Below are 26103 nucleotides of genomic sequence, written 5' to 3'. Positions count from 1 at the left end.
AAAAGTATTAATTTGTATTTTCCCACCTGAATCAAACAAAATTCAATGTTTGTTCCGTTGCTTTCCGACAGGGGTCCTGATTGCTTGTTACCTGATCTATGCCACAAGGGTCAGCCCCAGTGAAGCTGTCCAGTTTGTCCGGATCAAGCGTCCCTTCTCCATCCAGACCCGCACACAGATTGACTTGGTATTTGATTTTGCCCAGTTTGTAGACTCTCAAAGAACAATCATTACAAATGTGAGCTTGCATGCTCAGCCCATCACCCTGCAGCAGCATCTTTACCGCCAGCAGCACCTCCTGCATGGTTACGAAGCACGCCGTCTCAAGTATGTGCCCAAAATGGTGGACTATGCCTGCAAGAGGCTTCTGCAGATAGCATTTGATAAGCAGGATGATGCAGCGGTGCAGGTGGAGAAACAAAAGGAGACGAATATCCACATCATGACTCTATTCATCAGAGAGACAATCACTTCCTTCATTTCCTTGCCAGCGTCTCACCTGGCAAACCAGGTACATGTGGATCCCGACAATGTGCTGAGACCTCCCGTGGGCACAACTAGTTCACTTAAACCGGGCACTCCCCAGTTTCAATCCAGCAAATTTGGCAGATTATCACGATCCCTCAGTGACTCCAATCTCTCCACAATGTCTTGGAGGCATCAAGCACAGGTAAACTGAGATATGGCAGAGCTTGGTCAGCATCAGGAAGCAGGGTCTGTACTGAGCTGTTTAAGAAGGAACTGCAGATGCTGGAAAATCGAAGGTACACAAAAATGCTGGAGAAACTCAGCGGGTGCAGCAGCATCTATGGAGCGAAGGAAATGGGCAACGTTTCGGGCCGAAACCCTTCTTCAGACTCTGGGTTTCGGCCCGAAACGTTGCCTATTTCCTTCGCTCCATAGATGCTGCTGCACCCGCTGAGTTTCTCCAGCATTTTTGTGTACCTTCTGTGCTGAGCTACAAGGAATGGGTCTGCGACTAAGTTAAAGAGTGAGTTACAAGCTGGGACCTGATCCATGTGTTCAGATGCCACTTGTAGGACAGCAAAATGTGCTAACAATCGATGGAGAGTTAAAAGTGGGTCATACCTCAGAGTAAGTGCAGACTAGGATCTGACTGAGGGGAACACTGAATATAGTTAAGTACATGTTAGGTGTAGGAAGGAACTGCAGATGATGGTTTAAACTGAACATAGACACAAAATGCTGGAGTAACACAGCAGAACAGGTAGCAACTCTGGAGCGAAGGAATGGGTGACATTTCGGGTCGAGACCCTTCCTCAGACATGTTAAGGTACATAGGCTAAAGCAGGAGACTAATTCAATGAGTGTTGGAGAGAAAATGTAGATGTATATTGGCTGTGGAAGAAAATTTAATTGTGATAGCCGCTCACAATATTTTTGGTTGGGGCTGAGGAAGAAAATTAAATGTTTCGGTTGAGTCTGTGATCGAGTTAAGTACACATGGCTGCAAAGGGATAAATAGGAGGGCAGAGTCCCTCTCTGGATAGAGTACACAGGAGTTGCGGTGATAATGATGAAAAGCAACAACAGAAAATGGTGAAAATACTCAACAGACAAGGTAATGTGGAGAGAGAAACACAGTTAACGTTTCAGGTCAATGATCGTTTGAGAGACTTTTCTACTTCTCTCACAACTGGTCTGCCTAACCCTGAATATTTCCAGAATTTTCATAAAATGCTGGAAATACTCAGTAGGTCAGACAGGAACTGTTGTGAGAGCAATAGAAAAGTCTCTCAAAAGATAATTTAAGGTTCCCAGGATCTTTTGCATTCTGCTTTTTGATAAGAGCTGTTGTCTTGATGCTAGTCTTGCCAGTCTCTTCTTGTAGCCATAATTCTCCCCTGCACTCTCTGGAGCCATTCCATTTTTCTCCAGTGTGGTGACAAGCATCGTACAAAGATTTTCGGAGTCATTTTTGTTGAGGTCAGCAGTGGCCAGTTCCAATAGCTGGAAGTGTGTAGATTTTGTGGTGCAGCTTCTGTGGTGATTTAGTTTAACATTGGTGCAGAGATATGAACGGTGCGGATGGTTTGATTTTCCCAGCACCACCTGTCCTACCACAATGAATGACTAAAGTGGCGTAATTTCTACTTTAAGGATCTCCATGGTCAATGGACTATATCGGTGGGTCAACATCAAATGGACACTTCGGAACAGTTCTTCAGTGGGCCAAACAATCCATTGAAATACTCCATCAGCTGTGAAGGGAGGAGCAACTTTGCAGGGGACAGGAGCCAGACACAGACTGACCAGGCAGCACAGCTCATCCTCCCTCGACGAACAAACTCTCTACTGAACTTCGGTAGCCTGGCACTCACAACTGACAAGAAGGTATGGACTGAATCAAGGTGTAGTGGTCAGACTAATTCCCATGCCGTGTAACATGGCAGCCTGCGACTCCCCTCCTGCACCCACTTCAAATGCCTTTCCACAAGACGAAACACTTTCCAGTAATTTCCATACCTCCTTCATTGAGGCTAGTTATCTCTAGCTGAGGTTACTCAGTACGAGCAGCATATCTGATAAGTTGTTAACCCATCTGGGGTGGATGTAAAATTGTAGAATTGTTTCAAATAGGTTTTTCGTGGTGTCCACTTCAATATTTTTTTGCCCAAACCAATATAATTTTTTTTTAAATTATTCGTCCTTTGCTGTTTGTGCGGTGTTGCCATTCTGAAGTATGTAATTGGCTGAAATGAATATTGGGATAACCTGAGGTAATAAAAGACATAAAAAATGTGTGATGGTCCCGCAAGTTGCATCCTTTGCAGCTGTGGTCATTGGACAATGTCTCTCCACCTCACGAGGAATTCCAATCCTCTTTGTAATCCCTTTTGTTGGCCATTTATATTCAACACACACAGCATAGACCAGAGATCAATCCTAGATTCTATGCAGTCAATGGATGAATATGTTTAATCTACACTGGTAAATTTTGTAGATTCCCGATTCATCTTTGATCAAAATATAATATAGGTATTTGCCTTTAAATAGAAATGTGGAATGCCCCTCAACCAGCCAATCTTTCACATTTTAAAATACTGCAAAATACATCACCTATTTGTTCACAGACAACAGTAAAATAAATGACCAGATAAATGTTTTAGGAATGATAGATACGAGATAGATTTTATCTAGGGGAGTGGGGAAAACACACCTTTGGGATATTTCCATTGATTAAGGATCAAGCCCATGTCAGTTTCAATTTATGCTCCAGATAACGTGCAAAGAGGTGGCAGAGTGATAGATTGGGAGGTCCCAAGGGAAGGGGCAAGGAGGACACTATCCAATATTATCTGGTCCATTTTAGTTCTAATGTTGAATCCCAAATACTGCTTACAAATTTGTTGAAAATAAAATGCAACATTTAGTACCTGTCTTTTAACTTTTAGTTTTATTCTTTAGGGTAAATTCTATGGAAACGTCTCGGTTAAAGAACGTGTCAGAAAAACAGATGGGTATTGGTCTCTTGTGGAAATGGTTGCCAAGGCAATGTCAGAGGGACCAGAGATAGACAATGACTTATTGTCCAAAGTCCACCTTTGGCAGGTAATGAACTTTTGGATGACCTCCGCTCTGGAATTGTTCATTCATTTAAAGGAAAACCATTTTTCTTTAGAAAATAATATTGTAGAATCTAGTGAATTAGTAATTTGAGACATTAGGTTTCTTACTTTAGCAGCTCAGGAGTGTTAAGTGACTTTGGCTCCAGGACTCTTGGTCGGCAGATCTTTCCTTCCCACCTGCTCTGTATTGGACTGATAAAGATTGCTTGATTGGTGTGATTAATATACAACTCCAGTATTGTTCATTGTAACAGATATGTAAAGCATACGTAGGAAAGGAAATGTGGTTGTATTTGTACTCATAGAGATTAGGGCTACAGATGAAGGGGCCTCAGGAAGTTCAGTATTAATATTAACTGGTGCAGACCATCAACGAATGCAGTGGATGCTGACCCATTGCTCAGTACATTTGATGAATAACTGGTGACGACAGAATGGAGGTCATTTCAACAATAACATCACTTCAAAAGCACTTTATTGGATGTAAAATCATTTTAGATGCCTTGAAAGATTTGTGAAAGGTACCACACAAATAAATCTTTCTTTTTCAAATAAGGATCACATTTTTAAGGCTGTAGACCAGGCCAGGATCATGGACATTTTCTATTTCTTCCCCTCAAAACTAGGGCCTCTCGTTGGGCAGAGTGCCCTCTACTGGCCACTCCAATGTTCACAATAAGCCAATAAAGACATTTTAAATTGCCTGAAAATAGTGGTGGGAGTAGTTGAGATAGTAGATTGAACAGGCCCTTTGACCCACCTTGTCCATGCCAACCAAGTTGCCTGTATTTGGCCCATTGCTCTCTAAACCCTAATAGGAGTTAAAGATGGCTCGGCCACAACGGCAAGGCCTCTGACGAGCATAACATCTTCTATTGTGCATTGTGTGGCTCCAAATGATTTCTCCCTTGATGCTCAATCACTTCAATTAAATTTCAGGGCTCCTTGTTCCCACACTTGCCCAAATGCTTCCTCAATGTGCAGGTCAATCACTCTCACCTCAATTCACCTTTTTGGTTATTCTTTGGACCAAGACTGTGATGTAATTTGAAACTTGTGGTTCTGGTGAAACCTGTAACTAACATCAGTGAACAGATTGTTGGTGAGTAAATTATGACTGCTAATGGTGTTGAGCATAGCTTCCATTATATTGCCGATGATCGAGAGTAAACTGTTTGGACAACATGTAGCGAGATTGGATTTGTCAGCCTTCTTGTGCCAGTTTTGTAAGTACGTTGAACAGCTTGGTTAGAGGTGTGGCCGGTTCTGGAGCATGTGTTTAATACTGCAGCAGGGATATTGTCCGGTCATGTGGCAGTTGCTGTAGGTAGAGTTGTCAGCCATTCCTTTGATAACATATGAGGTGAGATATACCATCCGAAGAATGATTTCTGTATTGGCAGTGATCTCAGGAGGAAACCTAGATGAATCATCAACCAAATGCTTTGTACCGACAACGTGGAGACTGCTTTATCTTAATCAATAGGACTCATGTGCTGGTCATCATTAACCATGAAGATGACCTTGAAGTTACCCCACTTGTTGGCTGTTTAATTGTCCACCACCATTTGTGCTTTAATACGCAGAACTGCAGGACATTCATCTCATCCAATGGTTGTGAGAGTGTCATATTTTATATGCAAAATTAAACTGTCCTATTTGCTATCTCATGGGTATAAAAGATCCAATGTCAGTAATTGAAGAGAGTAGAACAGTTTATCCTAACCCCACCCCCACCCCTACCCTGATCCTCAACCCTAATATCACCCAATATCCATCCCCAACCTGCACCTTAAAAGACAATGTTTGCTCATTTACTTCGTTGTTTTGACCACAGATTTGCCACTCTATTTTTCACTTTACAGTTTTAATTACACTTCAAAACTACTTTTTTTCTTCTCTTTCTGTCTTTCGTATTTTGCTCTCCCCACAGTTCCCCCCCAATGCCCCTTCTCCCTCCCTCCCTCCAGATGGGCATTTCTCAGTCATTCTTTCTTTCTGTGTTGAATTCTGTCCCTCACATTCTGCTAATGAAAATAGAAAGTGTTGGAAACACTCAGCAGGTCAAGCAGCATCTTTGCAAAGAAAAACGGAATTAATGTTTCAGGTCAAAAACTATGCATCAGAACTGGGAAACTCATTCTGCCAATCTTTCTATCTCACTTTCCATTAGTTCTCTGCTCGTCTGAACACCTCTCATTGTATCATTATTTCAATTTCAGACTTTCCTTCTGCCTCTCTCTGTATTCTCTCCAGCCATCCAGTCAGATAGCAATTTAATGTGTCTGTTCTTTCTCTTTCTCTTAAAGGTGGAGCTAAATGAGAATGAAGGGGCTTGGGGCCGACTAGGTGCAGAGGAAGACCCCCGGATTCTTAGTGCGCTGATGTGGTGCTGGCTTGAACATCTCAAGGTCATTCATCTATTTAAGTACAAGATTACTCAGAACGCCATGTCAACGTTGCTCTGGATTTTACTTATAGCTTCCACAAGCAGCAGCAACATGTGTACATTTCCCCTAAACTTTACACTCGATGGTCGAGAACAAAATCCCATATTTAATTTTAATCTTTCCCTTGATGAACACTGCTGGCAAAACTGGCATTTATTGACCATTTGTACCTGGTTTAAGAAGTGGTGCTGTTCTTGGCCTGCCTCCAAATATGGTTAAGGGGCAGCTATGGGAGTGGGGTGTGGAGTCACATGAAGGTCCAGATCCAGCAATAGCATCAGTTTCCTTTCTTGAGCAAACATGAATGTGCCTTTTGATTTGACAGCAGTCTGCAAATGTTTACAGATTTTTTATTCTCCTGATGTTTGAAATTGAACTTAAGTTCTCAAAGAACGAATAGTGGAATGTGAGTTCTTGTTTTCTGGGTCATTAGTGCAGGCCTCCATGTTTCTAGTCTTGTACCATATGAACAGGCTGCCTATGCTCGGTGGAAGCTACATTGTTTTGCAGGCATCATCACTTCTTGAAATTTCCGTTTGGTTCTGTGAAGATTTAATTACACACATAGACTGGTGGACCCGTACAGAGCTTTGAACTGTGTGTGCAGGAGGGAAGAAAATTGGGGTCAAGGGGAAGGAGGATTAGAGGGAAGTATGTGTTTGGTTCAGGCTATGAGTTTGCTGGTGATTAAATCCTCTTTATTCCCTCTGCAGGAGCCAGTGTTGAAATCAGAGGATGTAGTAATACTGTTGTCAAAACCAACAGACAAGCATAATCTTGTTGGCTTGGAGAAGGTGGGTACTTCTTAAAATTGGGTTAATGCTCCTCGTGATGCTGACTTTGTGCATATACAATACAATACAATACAATACAATATTTATTGTCATTTGAGCCTCAGTGAGGCTCAAACGAAATTCCGTTTCCACAGCCATACAAAAGACAATTTCCTACAGACATACACACAATTTAATTCACACAAACATCCATCACAGTGAACCCACTGTGATGGAAGGCAAAGTCTTTTCTCTCCCCTGTTCTCCATTTCTCTCCCGATGTCCAAGCCCCAGGCGGGCGATGATAAGTCCCACGGCTATTTTAGGCCGTGCCGGGCGATTTACGGCCCCGCTCCCGGTCTAAAAGTCACAATGTTGGAGCCCCCGGCGGGCGCTGTAATGTCCCACGGCCGTGAAGCCGCGCCGGGCGATGTACGGCCCCGCTCCGGGTCGTTCCAACCCCGCGACACGGGCTGGAGAAGTCGCGTTGCGGGAGCTCCGGGAAGTGGTCTCTCCACCCGGACCCGCGAGCTCCCGATGTCCCGACAGTCCACCGGACCTGCGGCTGCGTTGCTGGAGCCTCCGAGCCCCAGGAGTCGAGTCGCAGCAGCGAGTCACCACCGCTCCCCACGCTCCGAGGCCGGCCAGCCCCACGATGGTGAGTAGTCCGCAGCTCCGCAGTCTCCCGAGCCCCCGGGTCGTTCAGGTAGGAGGCTGCTCCACGGTGCTAGGCCCCAACGACAACGGAGACCCGACAGGGAAAAGGTCGGGTCTCCCGGACAGGGAAGAGATTTTAAACAGTTTCCCCCTCCCCCCCCGCCCCCCACATATACACATTTAAAACCAGTATTAAAAAACACCAACACTACATTTAACTAGACAAAAAATAAAAAAAAGACAGGCATAGGCTGTAGGGGCCACTGCAACGGGTGAGTCGCGCCGCCAATTGTGCATTTATTGCGCCAATTATGAAGTTACACTTGTCTAAGATTATTTAAACCTCAGACACTGCATAGGATGGGATCACACAACTCCCATCCTAGTTCCATGGATTGCAGTGTGAGGCTCTGGGGGAGTCTTGTAGAATAAATGACGGTGGAGACAAAGGTGAAGAGGGTGATGAACAAGATATTTGGCACACTTGGCTTCATCAATCTGAGTGTTGAGTACAGGAGGTGGGACATCATGTTAAAGTTGTCTAAGATGTTGACAAAGCCACATTTGAAATACTTGGTACAGTTCTGCTCACCCTGATGTTATTAAATTGGAAAGAGTGCAAAAAAGACATGAGGATGTCACCATCTGAATTAAAAAGAGAGTGTGTAGACTGCATCCCTGGAGTGTAGGAGGCTGAGGGAGAACTTACAGGGATTTATAATATCACGAGGGGCATGGATAACGTGAATAGCCGCAGTCATTTTTCCAGTTTAGGGGAGTCTAAAGCTAGAGGGCATATGCTTGAGGTGAGGGGAAAGATTTAAAAGAAATCTTCATAACACGAGGAGTTAAGTATGGGAGCAAAGAGGTCCTCCTGCAGTACAGGGCCCTAGTGATACCACACCACACATTTTGTGCATTTTGTGCAGTATTGTGTGCAGTTTTGGTCACAAAATTTGTGGAAGGACATTCTTGCAATTGAGGGAGTGCAGTGTAGGTTCACAAGGTTAATTCCTGGGATGGTGGGACTGTCATGCTGAGAGAATGGCGTGGCTGGGCTTGTATACTTTGGAATTTAGAAGGATGGGAGGGGATCTTATTGAAATATATAAGATTATTAATGGTTTGGACACGCTAGAGGCAGGAAACATGTTCCCGATGTTGGGGGAGTCCAGAACCAGGGGCCACATTTTAAGAATAAGGGGTAAGCCTTTAGAACGGAGATGAGGAAACATTTTCACACAGAGAGTTGTGAGTCTGTGGAATTCTCTTCCTCAGAGGGTGGTGGAGACCGGTTCTCTGGATACTTTCAAGAGAGAGCTAGATTGGGCTTTTAAAGATAGTGGAGTCAGGGGATATGGGGAGAAGGCAGGGGTACTGATTGTGGATGATCAGCCATGATCACATTGAATGGTGGTGCTGGCTCGAAGGGCCGAATGACCTACTCCTGCACCTATTGTCTATTGTCTGTCTGAGGGTAACTTTTTTCCACACAGAGGGTGGTGCTGGTATGGAATGAGCTTCCAGAGGAAGTGGTAGAGATGGGTACAATAGTGGCATTGAAAAGACACTTCAACAGGTTCATGGATAGGAAAGGTTTGGAGGGATATGGGCCAATTGAAGGCAAGTGGGATTAGCTTGTTTAGGCAACTAGGGTGACGTGGAAAATGGAAGAATTGGACTGAAGGGCCTGTTTCCATGTTGCATCACCCTATAACTCCATTGTATTTCCCCCACAATGTATTTTCTAAGTAGCTGGAGGTCGACGGTGAAGAAACAACACATGACTCAATGCATACCAAATTATAGAAGCAGTTCACCGTGGGTGGAACAAAGAAATCTTACAACCTTCGGATCAGATGAAGCCTCGTCAACTAGGCCACATCCTGATGGTGTAGTAATGAGCAGGACTGTCCATGAAGATGCTCAGGCCTGTGATGATGGAAGCACACATGTGTGACGAAGCTGAGATGGAAGCATTTGCAACCTGCTTCAGCAGAGCGAATGATCCATCACAACCTCCTCCTGGTGTCTGCACCATCATAGGGAACAGTCTTCAGCAAATATTACTCAATAGGATATTGAGGCTGTATACACTAATTACAACAAAGTTAGTGGGGTAAGGCAATGTCCCAACTGTAGTGCTGAAGACTTGTTCACAGCTATGCCTTTAGCCTGGTCCAGGCTGGTACGCTTTAACTTGTTGTCCTCTAGGCTGACCCTGGCTGGATTCTGGCCCAGAGTGTGGCGTCTAATTGTGTGACTTCACTCTCAATCTCACTACTTCACCATGTGCAGGCCTGGGAGAGTTGAGGTTGCACCCTATAGAGGCCATGGGCAAATACTCAGGAACAATAGTTACAGATCGGAATTGTGAGAAATTTATCATGCATTTTTGGGCCTCTGAGTTTTTCAGATTCAATTTTAATTTTAATTGTCATTGTCAGTGTACAGTACAGAGACAACGGAATGCATTTTATACCTAGTTCTGGAAATATGGGTTTAAATAATTTCTGCATCAAAAATCGAACAATGTTTTTCCAACACATTCTCTTTTGTCTCTCAGTGCCAGGATGGGACAATTAATGGCATCTTGGATTACATCAGCAAACTCACTGGTTTGCCCTCTTTAATGGAAGATGCCATAATTCACCGGTTGATCCAAGCACTAACTCAGGTAGGTACCTTCACAGGTCTGATGGGGAGCAGGAGCTCAGTGGGATGAGCCTTGATATTTCAACTCTGTGATCTTTCTTCACATTCATTCACATCCATGTACTGGGGAGTTACATGTGTCCATGTGTATGCACTTGCCTGCCCCTCTAATGCCCAAGACTGTCAAGGCTTGAACTTTTGATTCCGCTTATGGTATAACCTTGGTGATTGCTCTCTCAGTTATGGTTTCAAATGCAGCTTCAGAGACGTAAGCCAATAAACACAGTTGACCCACTCCAGTATTATTCTGAAGGAATATTGCAGTGTTTTAGGTACTTATCCTCTCCAATGAATAGTTAAACATTATATTTTGGAGAAGAGCCATAGAATCCTGTCTGGTGTCCGGATGAACATGTTTCCCTCAACCAACCTGCCTAAAACAGACTATCTAGTGATTTGTCCTGTTGCTGTCCACAAACTGATTGTTATGTTTTCCTGTAAGCAGAAGTGGCAGTGATCAAGCTATTTCTTACAATGAAGGAGACTTGTTCCACCAAATAATTTGAATAGTATCCCCTCGCATTTGTTTGATCTTTCTCCCTATCAATGGTGAATATTCTGACAACACAGCATCCTCATTTGACTTCTAGAGTCAAAATAGACATTGCATTTTGTCCTCTAATTCATTGTCCCACAGCTCTTGGAAGTATTGATATTTTCCAGGTTTGCCTTACTCCTTCAATCTGCAGTCTTTTAAAATCAAAATCTAGCAAAATCAAACTACCACCTGATTTAGCACTCTTTCTCTGTAACTCACCTGGAATTCTTCAATCTGACCCTTGACTCTTCACTTCCTGTCCTTCTCAACGGTCTTTGACCTTTTACCTGAGGTATTTTATTTTACTCTTTGACCTTTTGCTTGTTGTGTCATAAGTCATGCCCCATTACCAAAGCCCTTCAATGTGAGCCACAGGTCTTCCTCCTTGCAAAATAAGGAGGCAAATTTAATTAACTGGCTTTCTTGTTGCAGAGTGGGGAAGAGAAGGTGAAGCATTTTGCTGCATTCTCGCAGAAACTGAAAACGGTCATCAGGGAAAAACGCTCACATTTTCTTTTCACTCGGGGCATGGTAAAGACAACAACTGTTGTGAAGCTAGCCTCACATGGAAAAAACAAGTGAAAACAACATTTCCTGGTTTCCTGGTTCCTACAAACCTTAATTGCTGCCAAATAAAATGGGAATTTTGCAGGTATTTAAGAGCACACGGTGGAGGCAGAGGAGAAGTTGGCAGTTACAAATAAAGGTTTACTGAAATGTGGCAGATAATTTCTCGAAGTAGAAGGCATACTCAAGTGGGATGCAGATAAGCAAAGACATTGGCAGAGTTGTTTTAATTTCCCTAAGCTAGCCACCTGGTCATGCTTCCAATGTGTGACCCTTTGGCATAGTGGGAGGATTTGAACCTCTGGATCAGAATGTATAGGGTACAAATCGTTTCCCAGTGGTTCACGTGGGCTGGGATTGTATCTCCAACTCTGAGGGCTGGGATTTCAGGCTACGAGCTAACTATATCATGTGCTTGATGTCCATATTTCACCCAACATCTTGTAAGTTGCAGATGTCTATAAAACACTACTAATGCTCCTCACCGCTGCAGTGCAAGGACTGTTGGGATAAAGATAGTAGAAGAAGCATGATTGCAGATTCAATGGTTAGTTCGAAAAGGGATGAATATTACATGAGAATTCATTACTCGACTCACTTGGCACTTTACTCTGTATTTAACTCAACCTATACTTGCCCTTGGAGAATTTGAGGGCAGCTTATTCTACATTTAACCCTTGCTTCACCTGGAATAGAGTTGTAGAGCCAGAGATAGGGCACAGAAATAGGCCCTTTGGCTCATCAGATTTGCACCAACCATGAATCACCCATTGAAACCAATCCTACAGTTTTTTATTCATCTTGCATTGCAAGGAGAGTATCAGTGACAAACGTGGATTTCTGTTCATTTTCCTGCTCCTGTTACTGAAGTAATGTTGAGGGTATAACAGTAACAAGTTTAATATATATACACCTGGTTATTTTTGTGTATTATTGTATGAAAGAATTTGCCTTCATTGATGCATTTTATATTCTTACTTTGTAGTAATTTATTAAATTATGCTAAAGTTGACTGTTAATTAAATCTGTCAAACCAAATGTCACTGCCTCACTTCTTCAGAGTTAATTATTATCCTGAATAATCGATGAATCTGTAAAGTTACACTGTGAGTAATCTTTGCCTTCCTGAATAAATGAGAACTGGGTTCCTGTATTGCTTTAATCGCATCAGTTAATCCCATTGGGTGACTGACCTACTTCTGTTTAAGATAAATATCTATTTGTAGAATAGGATAGCTCAAGTTGTAACAAAAGTATCTATTCACCATCTGTATCAGATATTCATACTGCACACAATTATTGCTTGGATTATGTTTAGATTTATTATGTTCAATCAATAAACCTTGCCTTTGTGTATGATTAAATAAATTCTCTGCTGCTCTATGACTGGATTGATATTGGCTTATTATTGTCATGTGTACCAAGATACAGTAAAAACCTTTGTGTGCTATCCGGTCAAATCATGCTATACATGAGTACAACCCAGCCAAACACAAGTACTACAGATCATGCAAAGAGAAAAATATCCAGAGCTCAAGAATATAGTGTTCCAGGATTACTGTGTTACAGCAACAGAGAAAAAAAAGTGCAGAGGCTGCTATATATAGATCGGGAGATGTGAACTATACCTTTCATTTAGGAGCAGTCCGTTTAGCAGTACAGAAGAAGCTGTTCCTGCATACGATGATGCATCCTTTCAAGCTTTAGCTTCTTCTGCCCCGTGGGATAGTGGAGAAGAGGGAATGACCGGGGTATAACTGGTCTTTAATTATGTGGCTGCTTTGGGAAGTCAAGGATCCAGTCGCAGATAGTGTGCTGAGTCCTGGGTTCAGAGATTTGGAGATAAGCTTGCTTGGTACTATGGAGCTGAAATTGAAATTATAGTCAATAAATGGGAGTCTGACATAGATGCCTTGATATTCAAATATTCCAGTGACGAGTCCAGAGCCAGGAAGATGGCATCTGTCGTAGATCCGTTGCAACAGTAGACAAATTGCCGTGACTCCGGGCACTCCATGGGCTCACGCTCATAAAGGCTGTTCTGACATCTGCGACAGTGACTGTGAGTACAGGTGCTCCTGAGGCTGTGGGACAGATATTTTTCCACCGACCTTCTGTTCAAAATGAGCATAGAATACATTGAGCTCATCAGGGAGAAACAGGTTGTTGCAAGCAATCTTGCCTGACTTCACTTTGTTTTTTTCCTGAACAAAAATAAATGTAATCAATTATTGTAATAATATATACAATACCATACAAACCCACCAACATAATACAAAATTAGCCAATTATCTAAACAAATGTTCCTACATTTACACTCTTAACCAACTACTAGTGAGACCCATTGGATTCCTGTCACACAGGAGGCCTGGTCCTCCAACGCAACCCATTCCCCAATGCAATATTCCACCACTTGCCCAGAGCCCCCAACTGCGCAGGCACGGCTCATTTTCCCATATCCCCAGCACTCTCTCCCCTTCCTCGTCACCCTCCCTCTTCTTTCCCCTCTACTCCTCCCCTCCCCCAATCCCTGCCTCACCTCGCCCTCGCCCTCTCCTTTCCCCAACCCTGTCACTCCCTCCCTTCCTCCATAACTCCCCTCGCCTCCCTATCCCCTCCTATCCCTCTATCCCCCACATCCCCCAATCCTCACCTCCCCTATCCCCCCCACTATTCCTCCTCACCTCCCCCAATGCCCTCCTCTCTCTCTATTCCCCATCCTCCCCCACTCTCCCTCCTCCTTTCCCCTCTCTTCCTCCCCTCCCCATTCCCTCAGTCACTCCCTCCCACCCTCCATAACTCCTCTCCCCTCCCAAACCCCCTCCTATCCCTCTACCCCGCTCTTCCTCCCCTCCCCCACTTTCCCCTCCCTCCGTCAATCTCCCCAACCTCCTCACCTCCCCCACTGCCCTCCTCTCCCTCTATTCCCCACTCCCTACCTCCCCCACTTCCCTCTCCTCTCCCTCTATTTCCTCCCCTGCCCCTCTCCCTCCTCACCTCCCTCTTCTTTCCTCTCTCCTCCTACCCTGCCCAATCCCTCCCTCACCTCTCCTTTCCCCTACCCTCTGTAACTCCCTCCCTCCATAACACCTCTCCCCTCCCTACCCCGTCCTCTCCCTCTATCCCCCTCCTTCCCCCAATCTCCCTCCTCACCTCCCCATTTTCCGCTCCCTCTTCCACCTCACCCCCTCCTCTCCCTCAATTCCCCCACTCTCCTCCTCAACTCTCCAGGATCTCGAGGTTGCCGCTTCTCTGATTGGAGGTTGCTTTGACCGGAGGCTACGCTGACCGGAAGCTGCGCGGGGCAACGCCAGGCAGAGGTGGACATTTATACCAAGCCAATTTACCTACACACCTGTACGTCTTTGGAGGATGGGAGGAAACTGAAGATCTCGGAAAAAACCAACGCAGATCACGGGGAGAACGTACAAACTCCGTACAGACAGCACCCGTAGTCGGGATCGAACCCGGGCCTCTGGTGCTGCAAGCGCTGTAAGGCAGCAACTCTACCGTGTCAAATAGTCTCTTGTGTGATTTTTAAGTAAACACCTAATTTACATATTCAGCATTTCAGGAATACTATGAAAGTTCAAAACACAAATGAAGCATTTTCTAAGACAAGGAGAGATGGAGGATGGTGAGGTTAAGAGAGGGAATGGATTGAACATTCTGAAATGTACAATCTTTAATTTAACAGGCATGACACCCATTTTTAATATGTGCAATTAGCAATAGAGACAAAATGTTGAAGCCAACGTTCCTAAATTGTCAAAGTTGCTGTTAGTGTTAGTGCAAACATTGCATGTATCACAAAAGATCTCTCGTACTCACATGAATCTGGTCCTGCTGTGATAGGGGTCAAATTTAAGTATTACATGAGTCATTGATTGCTGAATCCATTCAGTTCCACAGTCCACAACATGGGGTGGTGTATTTTGTGAATTACATTCAGTTCAGCAATTGTTGGAGTAAGAAGACAGGTAGTAATGAGATCATCTCTATTTTAACTTTTTATTAAAATGGCAACACCTTTGAGTGATGGGTCTGATTTTACAAAATAGTGGCTTCTTATTTCCTTGCGTAGTATCATTGTAGGTCACAATTTTTATATAAGAAATAGATGGAACAAAACCAAGATTCTTCTGTGGCTCTGTAACTCTTAGTAAATTTGAGAAAATTACTTAATGAGAAATGTTTTCAGGAGAAACTCTCTTCTTGAAAAGTTTATTTTTAATTCCAAGAATACTAAGAATTTATCATGAGTACAAATACTTATTCAAAGGACCTAATTTTGTTTTTCGCCAGAAATAAATGGTACGGATTTTATTCTGTCTTATCTGTTTTTGTGTGATACGTTCCAGCAGGCAAAGGATTGTTGTATAATGCTAGAGAGCGATTGTTTACTCTGAGTATGTCCTAAATTAACTTATCTTAGCCATTGTGGACGAGGTAGCGACAAATTTGACTAATCGTTTTTAATTTATTTTAACCTATTTTAATGAGACACTTTCATAAATACTATGATGAATTATTAGAATGTATGAACAGGAGGTGCTTTTTGATTACAGAGGTTTTTAAGGTTATATTAGATTTAGAAACAGAAAATGTAGAGATATTTAGCCTTGTGTGAATACCAAAACAAGCAGTTATAAATATAATGGCAACTAATAGAATTTCATAAGGAATTCAGGAGAAACATATTTATCCAGAGAGTAATGGAGAACACATCGCCACCTGGAGCAGTGAAGAGGGAGGAGAGTAGATTAGGGAGAAAGCAATGGAAAGATATGGAAGATAGGGTTAGAAGGAGAAGAGTTGGTATTGACTCAGATGAGCAAAAACACCCGCTTATACCAACTAGATTAAATGGTTTTTCTGCATTGTAAATGTTTTGTAATTCCAAGTAACAGTTAGAAAAGAAATAAGGAATCCCTGCTGGGACAGAAATTGCAAATCAATGTTTGTAGAATAGGAGAGGCAAAAAAATTAAAAAAGATCAATAGGCAGATTGATTAATCAAGGAAAAGTTTAAGAAGCCCAGATTGAAGGATGTATGTGAAAATGAGAGATAATACTGCAACGCACTCAGCAGCACTGATAAAACTTTATTCCCTCAGCTTCTAACACTTTTATTTCTCAGTATTTGATCTTCAAGCTACTTTGAACCATCATTCAAAACGATTCACTCCCAACTTCTCCCGAGCAGTTAGTGATGGACAGTAGATGCTGCTTGGCAAATACTGCAAACAAATCTACAAAATTAATACTGTTGTTAATTAGCCTACCATTCAGCAGCAGAAAAAATTATGGAATGCATTGGTGAGTTAGTATTTATTTACCAATTATGAATGTTAATCACTGACACTAATTTTAGGTTTCTTTGTGACCACAACATTTCAAATCACATCACAGCTTCCTCCAAATGTGGATGAATAGCTGAATTCCAGAGGTGAGGTGAGTGCCCTTGATGTCATGGCAGCATTTGACCAAGTGTGGCATCGGGCACAGGTACAACAAAGCTATTGGCAAGTGAGGACTGTAATCCTGAGTATAATGTACGCAGTAAAATATACGTAATCATTGAATGTCTGATGGTTGTGAAGCTCCAGCAGGGGTCTTTGTGCATTCAAGGGTGCATCTGTCATGCTCTTTAGCAAATTACATTTTCGTGGATTCAGCCAGATTTGTGTTTGTAAACGTGCTTTTCACAGGCTAAAATAAAATAAATAAGCTTCCTAAATCATGAAGCTCAGCCTCCATCATTTTTGTATAAGAACAAGCATACATAACACTCAAAGTTTCAAGGGAAGGAAGATATTGCCCCTGACTTGTGTGCAACTTGTGACTTCATTAGGTGTGTAAAAGTTGTGACATCATTAAGTGTGTTTGATTTTCCGATGGGCCAGATTCACCTGGAAATACAAATGCCATCACGTGATATATAGATAGACACAAAAAGCTGGAGTAACTCCTGCTGCTGTTCCTCCAATTTGCATTTGGCCACACTTCCCATTCCCACAGTGACCTTTCTGTCCTAGGCCTCCTCCACTGTCAGAGTGAGGTCAAACTTGGAGGAACACCAAAATTGGAGGAACAGCATCTCATATTTTGATTGGGCAGCTTACAACCCAATGGTATGAGTCTTGATTTCTCTAACTTCAAGTAACCCTTGCATCCCTTCTCTCTCCATCCCTCCACAACTCAGCACAACAGAATATAGAAGGCATAAATACAGAACAGATCAGTGTGTCCATATACCATTGTATAAATATATACACACATCAATAAATAAAACAGATAAGGTGCAAATAAACAGATAATGGGCTATTAATGTTCAGAGTTTTGTTTGAGTTGAGTTCAATAGCCTGATGGCTGTGGGGAAGAAGCTGTTTCTGAACCTGGACGTTGTAGTCTTCAGGCTCCTGTACCTTCTACCTGAAGGTAGCGGGGAGAGGAGAAGGCAGGAGAATGGGGTTAGGAGGGAGAGATAGATCAGCCATGATTGAATGGCGGAGTAGATTTGATGGGCTGAATGGCCTAATTATGCTCCTATCACTTATGATCTTATGATGTTATAATTGATTCAGTTACGCATCATCTTTGGCACAAACATTGTGTGCCGATGGGCCCATTCCTGTGCTGTAGTGACTCTATCACTCTATGACTCTAAGAGTGTTACACTGTGTAACACAATGCATGCTATATACAAATATGTGCCAGAGGGTAACATTCTGTAAAAAAGTGATATTTATGCACGAGTATTGTAATCAAGTAACAGATAATGAATGACCTATGCGATCTCATTATGATGGTTGGTGGTCTGATGATATCACAAAGGTTACTGGTCTCATGTGTTCTGTTTCTATATTCCACCCAGAGATTGGATGAAGAGCCAAGAATAAACCACTGCTAAGTGCAAGGATTAGTGTTATTCTCAGCTCTTATAAATGACAGTCACAGGTAAGAATTTATTGCATTAACTTAATGTTTATCACAACAATTGAGGGCTGTACATCATCCTTAATCCTTTCACCGTAAGCTCAGATAAGGGATGACAGATCTCCCTTCTCAGCGCTTTAGCAAAAAATAGACATATCCTCCACATAGCTTCAAGGAAAGCTCCCTGATAGGGTGTTTTGGAGAAAAGGGAGGCTGGCCAAGGTGGGCTTAGTACAGCATGGGTTGGATGCCAAGTAAATCTGCTACAACACTGTCCCATCAAGCACACCCAGGCTAGGTACAGCTTAGCAACATGATTAGATGCAGTATGCAACTCACACTACACTGCACCAACTAACATTCCTAGGGTGCTACAGCATGGCTAGGATGCAGAGTATACCTCCAACTCTGTCCTTCCAATGCACCCCGGAGCCGGGACATCACAAGTTAGATGCAGAGCAAACCTCCATATACATCGTCCTTCAAACATTTCCTGTGAACTTACAGGAGGGATTAGCGATGAAGCTTGTTTTATTTGTTCCATCAATCTCCTTCAGGTACCAGTTATGGAAGATGCTGAACAAAAGCTCCCCCTCCATTATCCCATTGATATTTCATCATTGATCCATCACAGAATACCTCCTGTCAGAATATCATGTCTCATGTCAGTCTGTCCAGTAATCTATCTGCATAAGATTGGCAATTCAGTGCTGGTTCCTGCCCATTCTTTGCACTGTAACTAGCAATGTTACAACATTTTGAGATTTAAAAAATCAAGTCTGCATTTTATCCCATCAGATAAAGCATAAAAAGAAGTTTAATTTGACACCTAATTCACTTTCATATCTTCAGTATTAAAAAAAGTTATGGCCATTTTCATACTCAGAAATTAGCATCTTGTTCCCTATTGATTTTCCATTGACTTAACACAAAAGCTGTGATCAAGGTCAGTGAAATGGCCATAACTTTATTAAAAATTAAGAGAACTGAAAGAGATTTTCAGTTATTATAGATTGAAGATTTCTGAAACAAATATTAAACAATCTTACTTGGATGACCTGAAATTAAAGCATATAATTAGTTAGTTACCCAATTGTAGCTAATTCCAAAATTCAATTACTAGATCTAAACATCTATCCATTTCTTAAGGAAAGATTAACATTTTTAAATAGCCTAAGTGTCCAAAGAACATTCACACAAGAATTCACAATAAAACATGATTTTTAAATCTCATTGACATTAATTTATAGGCCAAATGGAAGGGATTTAGTGTTCAATTGCTGTAAATTAATGGCCATTTAAATCAGCTTGCAAGTGGGATTCTGTGGATCGCTCTGGTTTGGAACGCTGCCATTGCAGTGAATTTGAAGCCCATATGGTAATAAAAACACCGCGGGATTGAATGGGCCCCCAAGTCAGCTACTCGCAACATAAAATGTTGTATAAAGGGATCTTAAGAAGCCCTTTTTAATGTAAAAATAAACAACCTACCTTGCCTTGTCCCCTACATGAGATCCGTCCTGTTGTCGGGGTTCACGGCTTTAGAGGATGATTTTTAATCGACTCTAACAATTAAATAACCCAATTTAGTTTAAAAATACCTGCAGCGAACGAGTTTCACAGCGAAATTTCGTCAGCAACTAAGTAGGCTGAACAACATCGATTTCAACAGTCGAGAGAAAATCGCGTTTTAAACCCGCCCCCCTCTCAAAGGCGCCAAAGTCGCACACACGGGCAGCGGCAGAACTGCAGCGCCGCTGAAGGTAAGTTTTGCAACATACCTACTGTAACAGTGCAAAAATATCAACTGGGTTGAGACTGCCTTAGACTTGACTGAAGTCGAGTTCGGTGTGGAGGTAGACGGTATTACAACTGTAAGTTCAAAACTGAAAATTATTTGTTTCAGGTGGAACACACTGAAGTTTTACAGCAACAGCTTGAAGACAGTTATAGTATTGTTGGTACCTGAAGATAGATCCAGAGTTGGGCCTCAATGCCCACTATGGCCATTACTAATTAGGAAGTGAAATGAAGAAGATAGCATGAAGTAACTGAAAAAAATGAAGAGTGATGTAGAACTGGAAGTGAGTGTTGGGGACAGCATGGAAATAAGTATTGAGCTGGAGAACAACACTCGGAATATAAAAGCAGGTGATGAATATCAAGAAGGCTTCAGTGAAAAGATGGGAGGGACTAAGCAGAAGGATAGAATCAACATTGGAAGCAAAAGGCTAAAAGAAAACGGCCTGGATAGCAGCACAGGATGTACAAGATTAAGCGAAGAACTTGATGCTGAGGACTCTGTCAATGAAACTGAGTTTGTGCTGATTGAGAATTCCATTGGTAAAATAATCAAGGCATTCTTCCCTCTGGTGGAGAACATGTGGGCTATAAATTTGATCAGCACATTACTGTGTGCTGGCCTCTCCTGCTTCTGGCCAGTCAGAAGGATTTTGAATAACAGATCAATGATCCATGAAGAACTTAATTATGGTTAAACACAATTCATAAAATAAATAGTACAATACAGCCACAATAATTTCCGGCTGTTTATTTAGAACAAATAAAACTGAGTTTTCAATCTTAAACTAAGCAATGTTAATCAATGGGTTTAGATATTTTCTATACACAATTACAGCAGGGAGTGAACTATGGGCAGGGGTGTTAGTGGGAAGGCTTGATGTGGCTCGGGGGGGGGGGGGGGGGGGGGGGGGCACAGTTTAGATTAAATATGAAATAACAGGACCTGTAAATCAAATTTAAGCTAGATGATAGTGGAGTGGATTTGTATTGTGTTGGGGTAGAGGGTGGAGTTGGAGAGGAGGTTGTGATGGTATAGTAGGGGTGAAATGTTGTGTGGAAAAATGCATCAGGGAATGAATGTTAAGAAGTTTGGGAGAATTTAACCTCGGGATAAACCCAAGATAAATAGCTAATAAAATCAATAGTAAATGAATAACTCAAAATAAACCCAACAACTTAAGAGTAAATTGCTGTTAGCAATGTAATTTTGAAGTTTTAAACATAGAATAACAAATAGCATTCTGGTAAACCATTTCTACACCCCCCCCCACCCCCCCCCACCCCATACCCTCCACATCCTTCTTGTAATGGGTTGATTCAAATTAAGTAGATTAAGTAATGGTTATGATTTTCAATGGAGAATTTTCACGTCTGCCACTGATGCTGGGCTATCAACAGTTCCTTTGTTGCCTATTGCTCTCCAGCAAAACATTTCTATGTGAACTGTGAAGTGAGAATGAGAAATGTAGATACATTGGGAGATATAATTAAGAGAGCAAGAGGATTGGAAGGGAGGGGTCGTGATTCTACCAAAGCCACATGGCTGAGTTCTGAAAGTTGTATGATGGAGGGATCAGTAAAACTTAAGAAAATAAAGAATCAAATTGGTATTGGCCATAGAGGCCATGCCGTTGGGGTAGAGGAGGCATTTTTAAAGGAGACGTATGTTGTGTTGAATATTAATTCCATGTTACTGATGTGCTTAAAACCTTGTGATGTGAAAGGAAAGCTGTCCCTGGTGCAAATGCAAAAATGAATTGATTTATTATTGAAGGAGGCTGTACACCCTGCGCAATGGGGGTTGATATTATGACATGCTTGCACCTGTGAGATTTTCCTGATGGCTCAGTATGATCCCCACACATCTGGGCTATAAACCTCTGCGTTGAATACAGTCTGATCTAGGTTTACTGATTCTACCTGTGGGACTAGTGTAAATATGAGTAATTATATTCAGTTATCCCTAGGTTTGAACTAGGTATTCGGCATCGATGGAGATTAACGTAAGATCACTAGGAATTAAAACTTTAAATAAATAGGATAACTTGCATTAAATAGGCTAATCCTTATGAATTGAGGAGTGAATAAAGGGATGATTTTAACATTCTAGATCTCAGTGGAATAGATACTATGGTGTAAGAAAGATTTACGAGGATATTACTTAGTCTGGGGGGTTTCATTTATGAGGAGAGACTGGATAGACTGGGTCTTTTTTCCTTGGAACATAGAAGGTTGAGGGGTGACCTTGGATTTATATAAAATCATATGGAGCCAAGATAAAATGAATAGCCATGGTCTTCTCTCCAGGATAGGAGAGTCTAAAACTTAAGGGCATAAGTTAAAGGTGAGAAGGATAAGATTTAAAAGGGATGTGAGGGCAGTTTTTGCAGATTGAGAGGTGTGTATATGGAATGAGCTTCTAGTGGAAGTGTAGAGGTTAGTACAATTATACAGATACTTGGTAAGAAAGACTTGGACACGGACCGGGTGCAGGCAAGCAGGCCTAGGTCAGTAGGCAACTTAGTTGGCATGGATGCGTTTAGCTGCAGCGCCTATTCACGTGCTGCATGGTTCTATTACTCTATGACTCCATGTGTTGAGAAGGAGGGGCTTTAAAATCAGAGATGGATTCTTCACACAACTTAAGAAGGAAACCATGAAATTCTCTCTCCCAAAATGTATGGGAGTGAAAGTGGGGCTTTCAAGTCTGAAACAGAATGAGTTCATTGTTGGTCATAATATTCAGCGACATGGAATCAAAGTGATTAAATTAATCAAAGTTACAAATAATAATCCATCTGAAAGAACTGAACATCCAACTGTGAATCCCAAAGTTTCTATGAATGGAACTTGGACTATTCCTGATCTGTAAATAGTTCAGTCTTACTATTCCCTATCCATATTCCTCCCCGATGTTATTGGATCCATTCACACCAGGAACTTCCCAAGTTATTATCATGGCAGGCACTTGTATAAGAGACAAATTCCGGCTTTGAATTGGATAGCCATTTACCTGGTTCTGACCAGAAGAGTCATAATTTGAAGTCGGGTAAGAGATAAGTCTACAAAAATGGACGTTCAACTGAGCAATAGCAAGCTTTTAAAATAGCAAGTAGATTAGCATTTGGACCAGTTGACCCAGTTTGATTCTTTGATGGATGAATATACTGTAAGTCTCCATCTCAGGGGAAGCTTACTTGCTCTTCTTGGAACAGTATAGTGGGATCCTTTATATCTATGTGGGGGGATAGGCATTCAGTTTAACATCTCTGGAAGATTGCACTTAGCAATCTCTCAGTTTCCTAGTGCAATTTTATGCCCCGATTCCTGTTGTGGGTTTAAACGTTTGCCTCAGGGGAGAAAGTGATACCAATTGAACCATGGTTGACACCAAAGACCAGATGACCCACATAGCACGATATTGGTAACCAGTGGGAAGCTTATTTCCAAGTAAATCGAATCCTGGAAGAGACAATAATTTTACTAAATGGTCTCAAACTGCCTCTCCATTTCAATTCCCAGTAAAACACTCTTTTTTGAAATATTCTGCTTACTAAGGAGAGATTCATACTGAAAAATACTTGGCACTTTCATTGTAGCTTTGCATAGTCCGCCTGGTTTTCCAAACAAATATGATTCTGTGAATGCTGGCATGGTCTTATTATGCTGCAACGTATTGCTTCATTACTACTTGGTATGGGAAGATGATGATTTATCTTCTTGAATTGTAGTCTTTTTGGTGAAAATCCTCTGACCCATTGGGTAAGCAGTTTCAGAATTTGATCCAGTGATAGGAAAATGGTGAGAAATCTTTAGGTCATTGTGGCATGTCACTTTAGAGGTGACAATACTCCCATTCCTGTATCTTTAACGATATTGGAGGTGATAGAGTTGAGAGAGGTGCTGCTGTGATGATCTGGTAATGGAATCCCAGTGAGGAGACCTTCAGTTCATTAGTTCAGGCTTATGTTGAAGCCATGCTGCCAATAACCCTTAGACTTTATAGCAATGGAATAATCCCTGAATTGGTTATTATTGTGCTATGACATCAGTCAAGGAGTACAGACAACCTTGATGTCACTCAGTGTAACAATGGCGGCTCTTACATCACAGTGTAATAATAAGCATGGGCCGAAAGCCATTTCCCTCAGGTGAACAATATGTGCCTATGAGTCACATGATAAGCCCTGTAGGGTGGGCTTTGCAGTTTCTGCAAGAGATCGAAAGCATGCAATTATTGAAATCTGCCTTCTTTCATCTTTTCCTTCTGACCTTGAGTTGTGCTGCTAAAGCTGCTCAGCATAAAAACCTTGGTAAGTGGGAAACGGGTGAAGTGGAATATTGAGATCCAGGGAAGAGAGAACTGGAATGACCAAAGGCTTTGCAGCATATCTATCTTTCCTTATCGAAATCTGATTTGATTAACCTTGAGCGGGTGTCCTAGCTTGTGATAGAACCATGGCAGGGTAGATGATATGTTGTAGCTGTAGCATGTACATTCTGATGGAATTAATTCAAATTTATGATGACCACATCTGCAGCAAATGTCTGTAACTCAAGGAAGTTTGCCTCAGAATTAATGAGGTGGTGTCCAATATACAATTTGTTCAATTGGTTGGTCTAGAATGGTGGATGGTGTGACTTTGGGTGAAACAGATATAGGGATCTTGAAGCTTATGTTGCAGGGGCTTATGTTGCAGTTGTCCTACAGGTACAAGTTCTGTACAAGCTTGTGAGGATGAGAACAAAGAGTGCAGAATGTCCCGTGGCAGAGGAATCCATTCAAGTCGAAGCAGTGAAGAGCATTGCAATGATAATGGGAGGAGGTGGGTTGGGGGCGGGGTGGATAGTCAGAGGGTGTTATCTACACAGTGCCAGTTTAAGATTGTATCTTTTGGGGAAAGAGGTATGATGTGGCAGTGAAAATATTCAGTTGACATAGTTCACGTGGGAACCAGTGACATAAACAAGACACGGAAAAACGTTTTGTGGAAGGCGTATGATCAGCTAGGGGCTAAATTGAAAATTAGAACAACAAAGGTTATAATCTCTGGATGAGTATCAATGATACATGTAAATTGGTGGAAGGTGAATAAGGTCCGGGAATTTAATGTGGCTCAAATACTGGTGTGGGCAAAATCAGTCTCAATACATCAGGCACTGGTACCAACACTGGAGAAAGAGGGAGGAGTTCTTTTAGAAAAGATTCAATTGAGTTGATTATGGATCATTAATTTATATAACTGGCAATGTATATTAGGCTTTAAACTTAGTAACATGTAAGCTATGTGGGGTGTGGAGGAGGAACTGGGATAGGAATGTTTTGGAAAGGAATAATGTAGAAAATTAAGGGGAAAAGATAAAATGATAATGTCAGGTAGTAAGGGTATCCAGAATTTGCCAGGAAGAGATAATGCACACAAGCTTTAGAGCATACATCCAATTAGCACACATAGCATTCAAAACAAGGTAGTGAATTAATGGCCAAAAGGGTAATAAATGAGCATTATCTAATAGCCATTGCAAAGATATAGTTGCAACGGTTGTAAATAAAGTATTCTGGAATATTTAATCTTAAATCAAGATGAAAATGGAGACAGAGAAGACCTGATATCAATTAATGGCACAGAGACAGCAGAAAGAAAGGATCTTGGTTCAGAAAATCACAACACAGATTTGGTTTGGATGGAGATAAGAAACATTAAGGAGCAGAAAATATTGGAAGGAGTTCGATATCAACCCCCTGGCACAAATAGTAATATATACATTTAGAAGTTAGAAGCATATGTGACATATGAGTACGATAATCAAGTGTGACTTTACCTTACACAAATACGCAGTCCTGAGATTCAGGACAGAAATGAAAAGAAATTTCAGCACTCAGAGGATACTAAAGCCTTGGAATTTACTGGCCAAATAGACAGTGGATGTTCAGTGGCTGAATATATTCAAGATGGTGATCAATAGTTTTTCAGATATTAAGTGAGTTTAATGTTGAGGTAAATCTTATTCAATGGTATCGTAGTGACAAAGACCTGAATGGCAACTCCTGTTTCGATTTCCTATAATTC

The 26103-nt window shown here is 41.8% G+C and overlaps 1 protein-coding gene across 1 annotated transcript in view; it reads left to right on the top strand.

The window, feature by feature from the left end:
* The window catches only part of LOC116985300 (protein tyrosine phosphatase domain-containing protein 1-like), a 33290-nt gene extending 20616 nt beyond the window's left edge, over positions 1 to 12674 (top strand). The window contains exons 6-12 of the mRNA XM_033040000.1: positions 72 to 670; positions 2122 to 2355; positions 3430 to 3573; positions 5900 to 6001; positions 6754 to 6834; positions 10037 to 10147; positions 11156 to 12674. Coding sequence (XP_032895891.1) covers positions 72 to 670; positions 2122 to 2355; positions 3430 to 3573; positions 5900 to 6001; positions 6754 to 6834; positions 10037 to 10147; positions 11156 to 11305 — 1421 coding nt within the window. The 3' untranslated portion in view covers positions 11306 to 12674. The remainder of the gene's footprint in view (positions 1 to 71; positions 671 to 2121; positions 2356 to 3429; positions 3574 to 5899; positions 6002 to 6753; positions 6835 to 10036; positions 10148 to 11155) is intronic.
* The last annotated feature ends 13429 nt before the right edge of the window (positions 12675 to 26103 follow it).

Source organism: Amblyraja radiata, chromosome 21 (assembly GCF_010909765.2).
Source record: "Amblyraja radiata isolate CabotCenter1 chromosome 21, sAmbRad1.1.pri, whole genome shotgun sequence".
NCBI classification, from domain to species: Eukaryota; Metazoa; Chordata; class Chondrichthyes; order Rajiformes; family Rajidae; genus Amblyraja; species Amblyraja radiata.
This window is presented reverse-complemented; position numbering and strand designations above follow the sequence as displayed.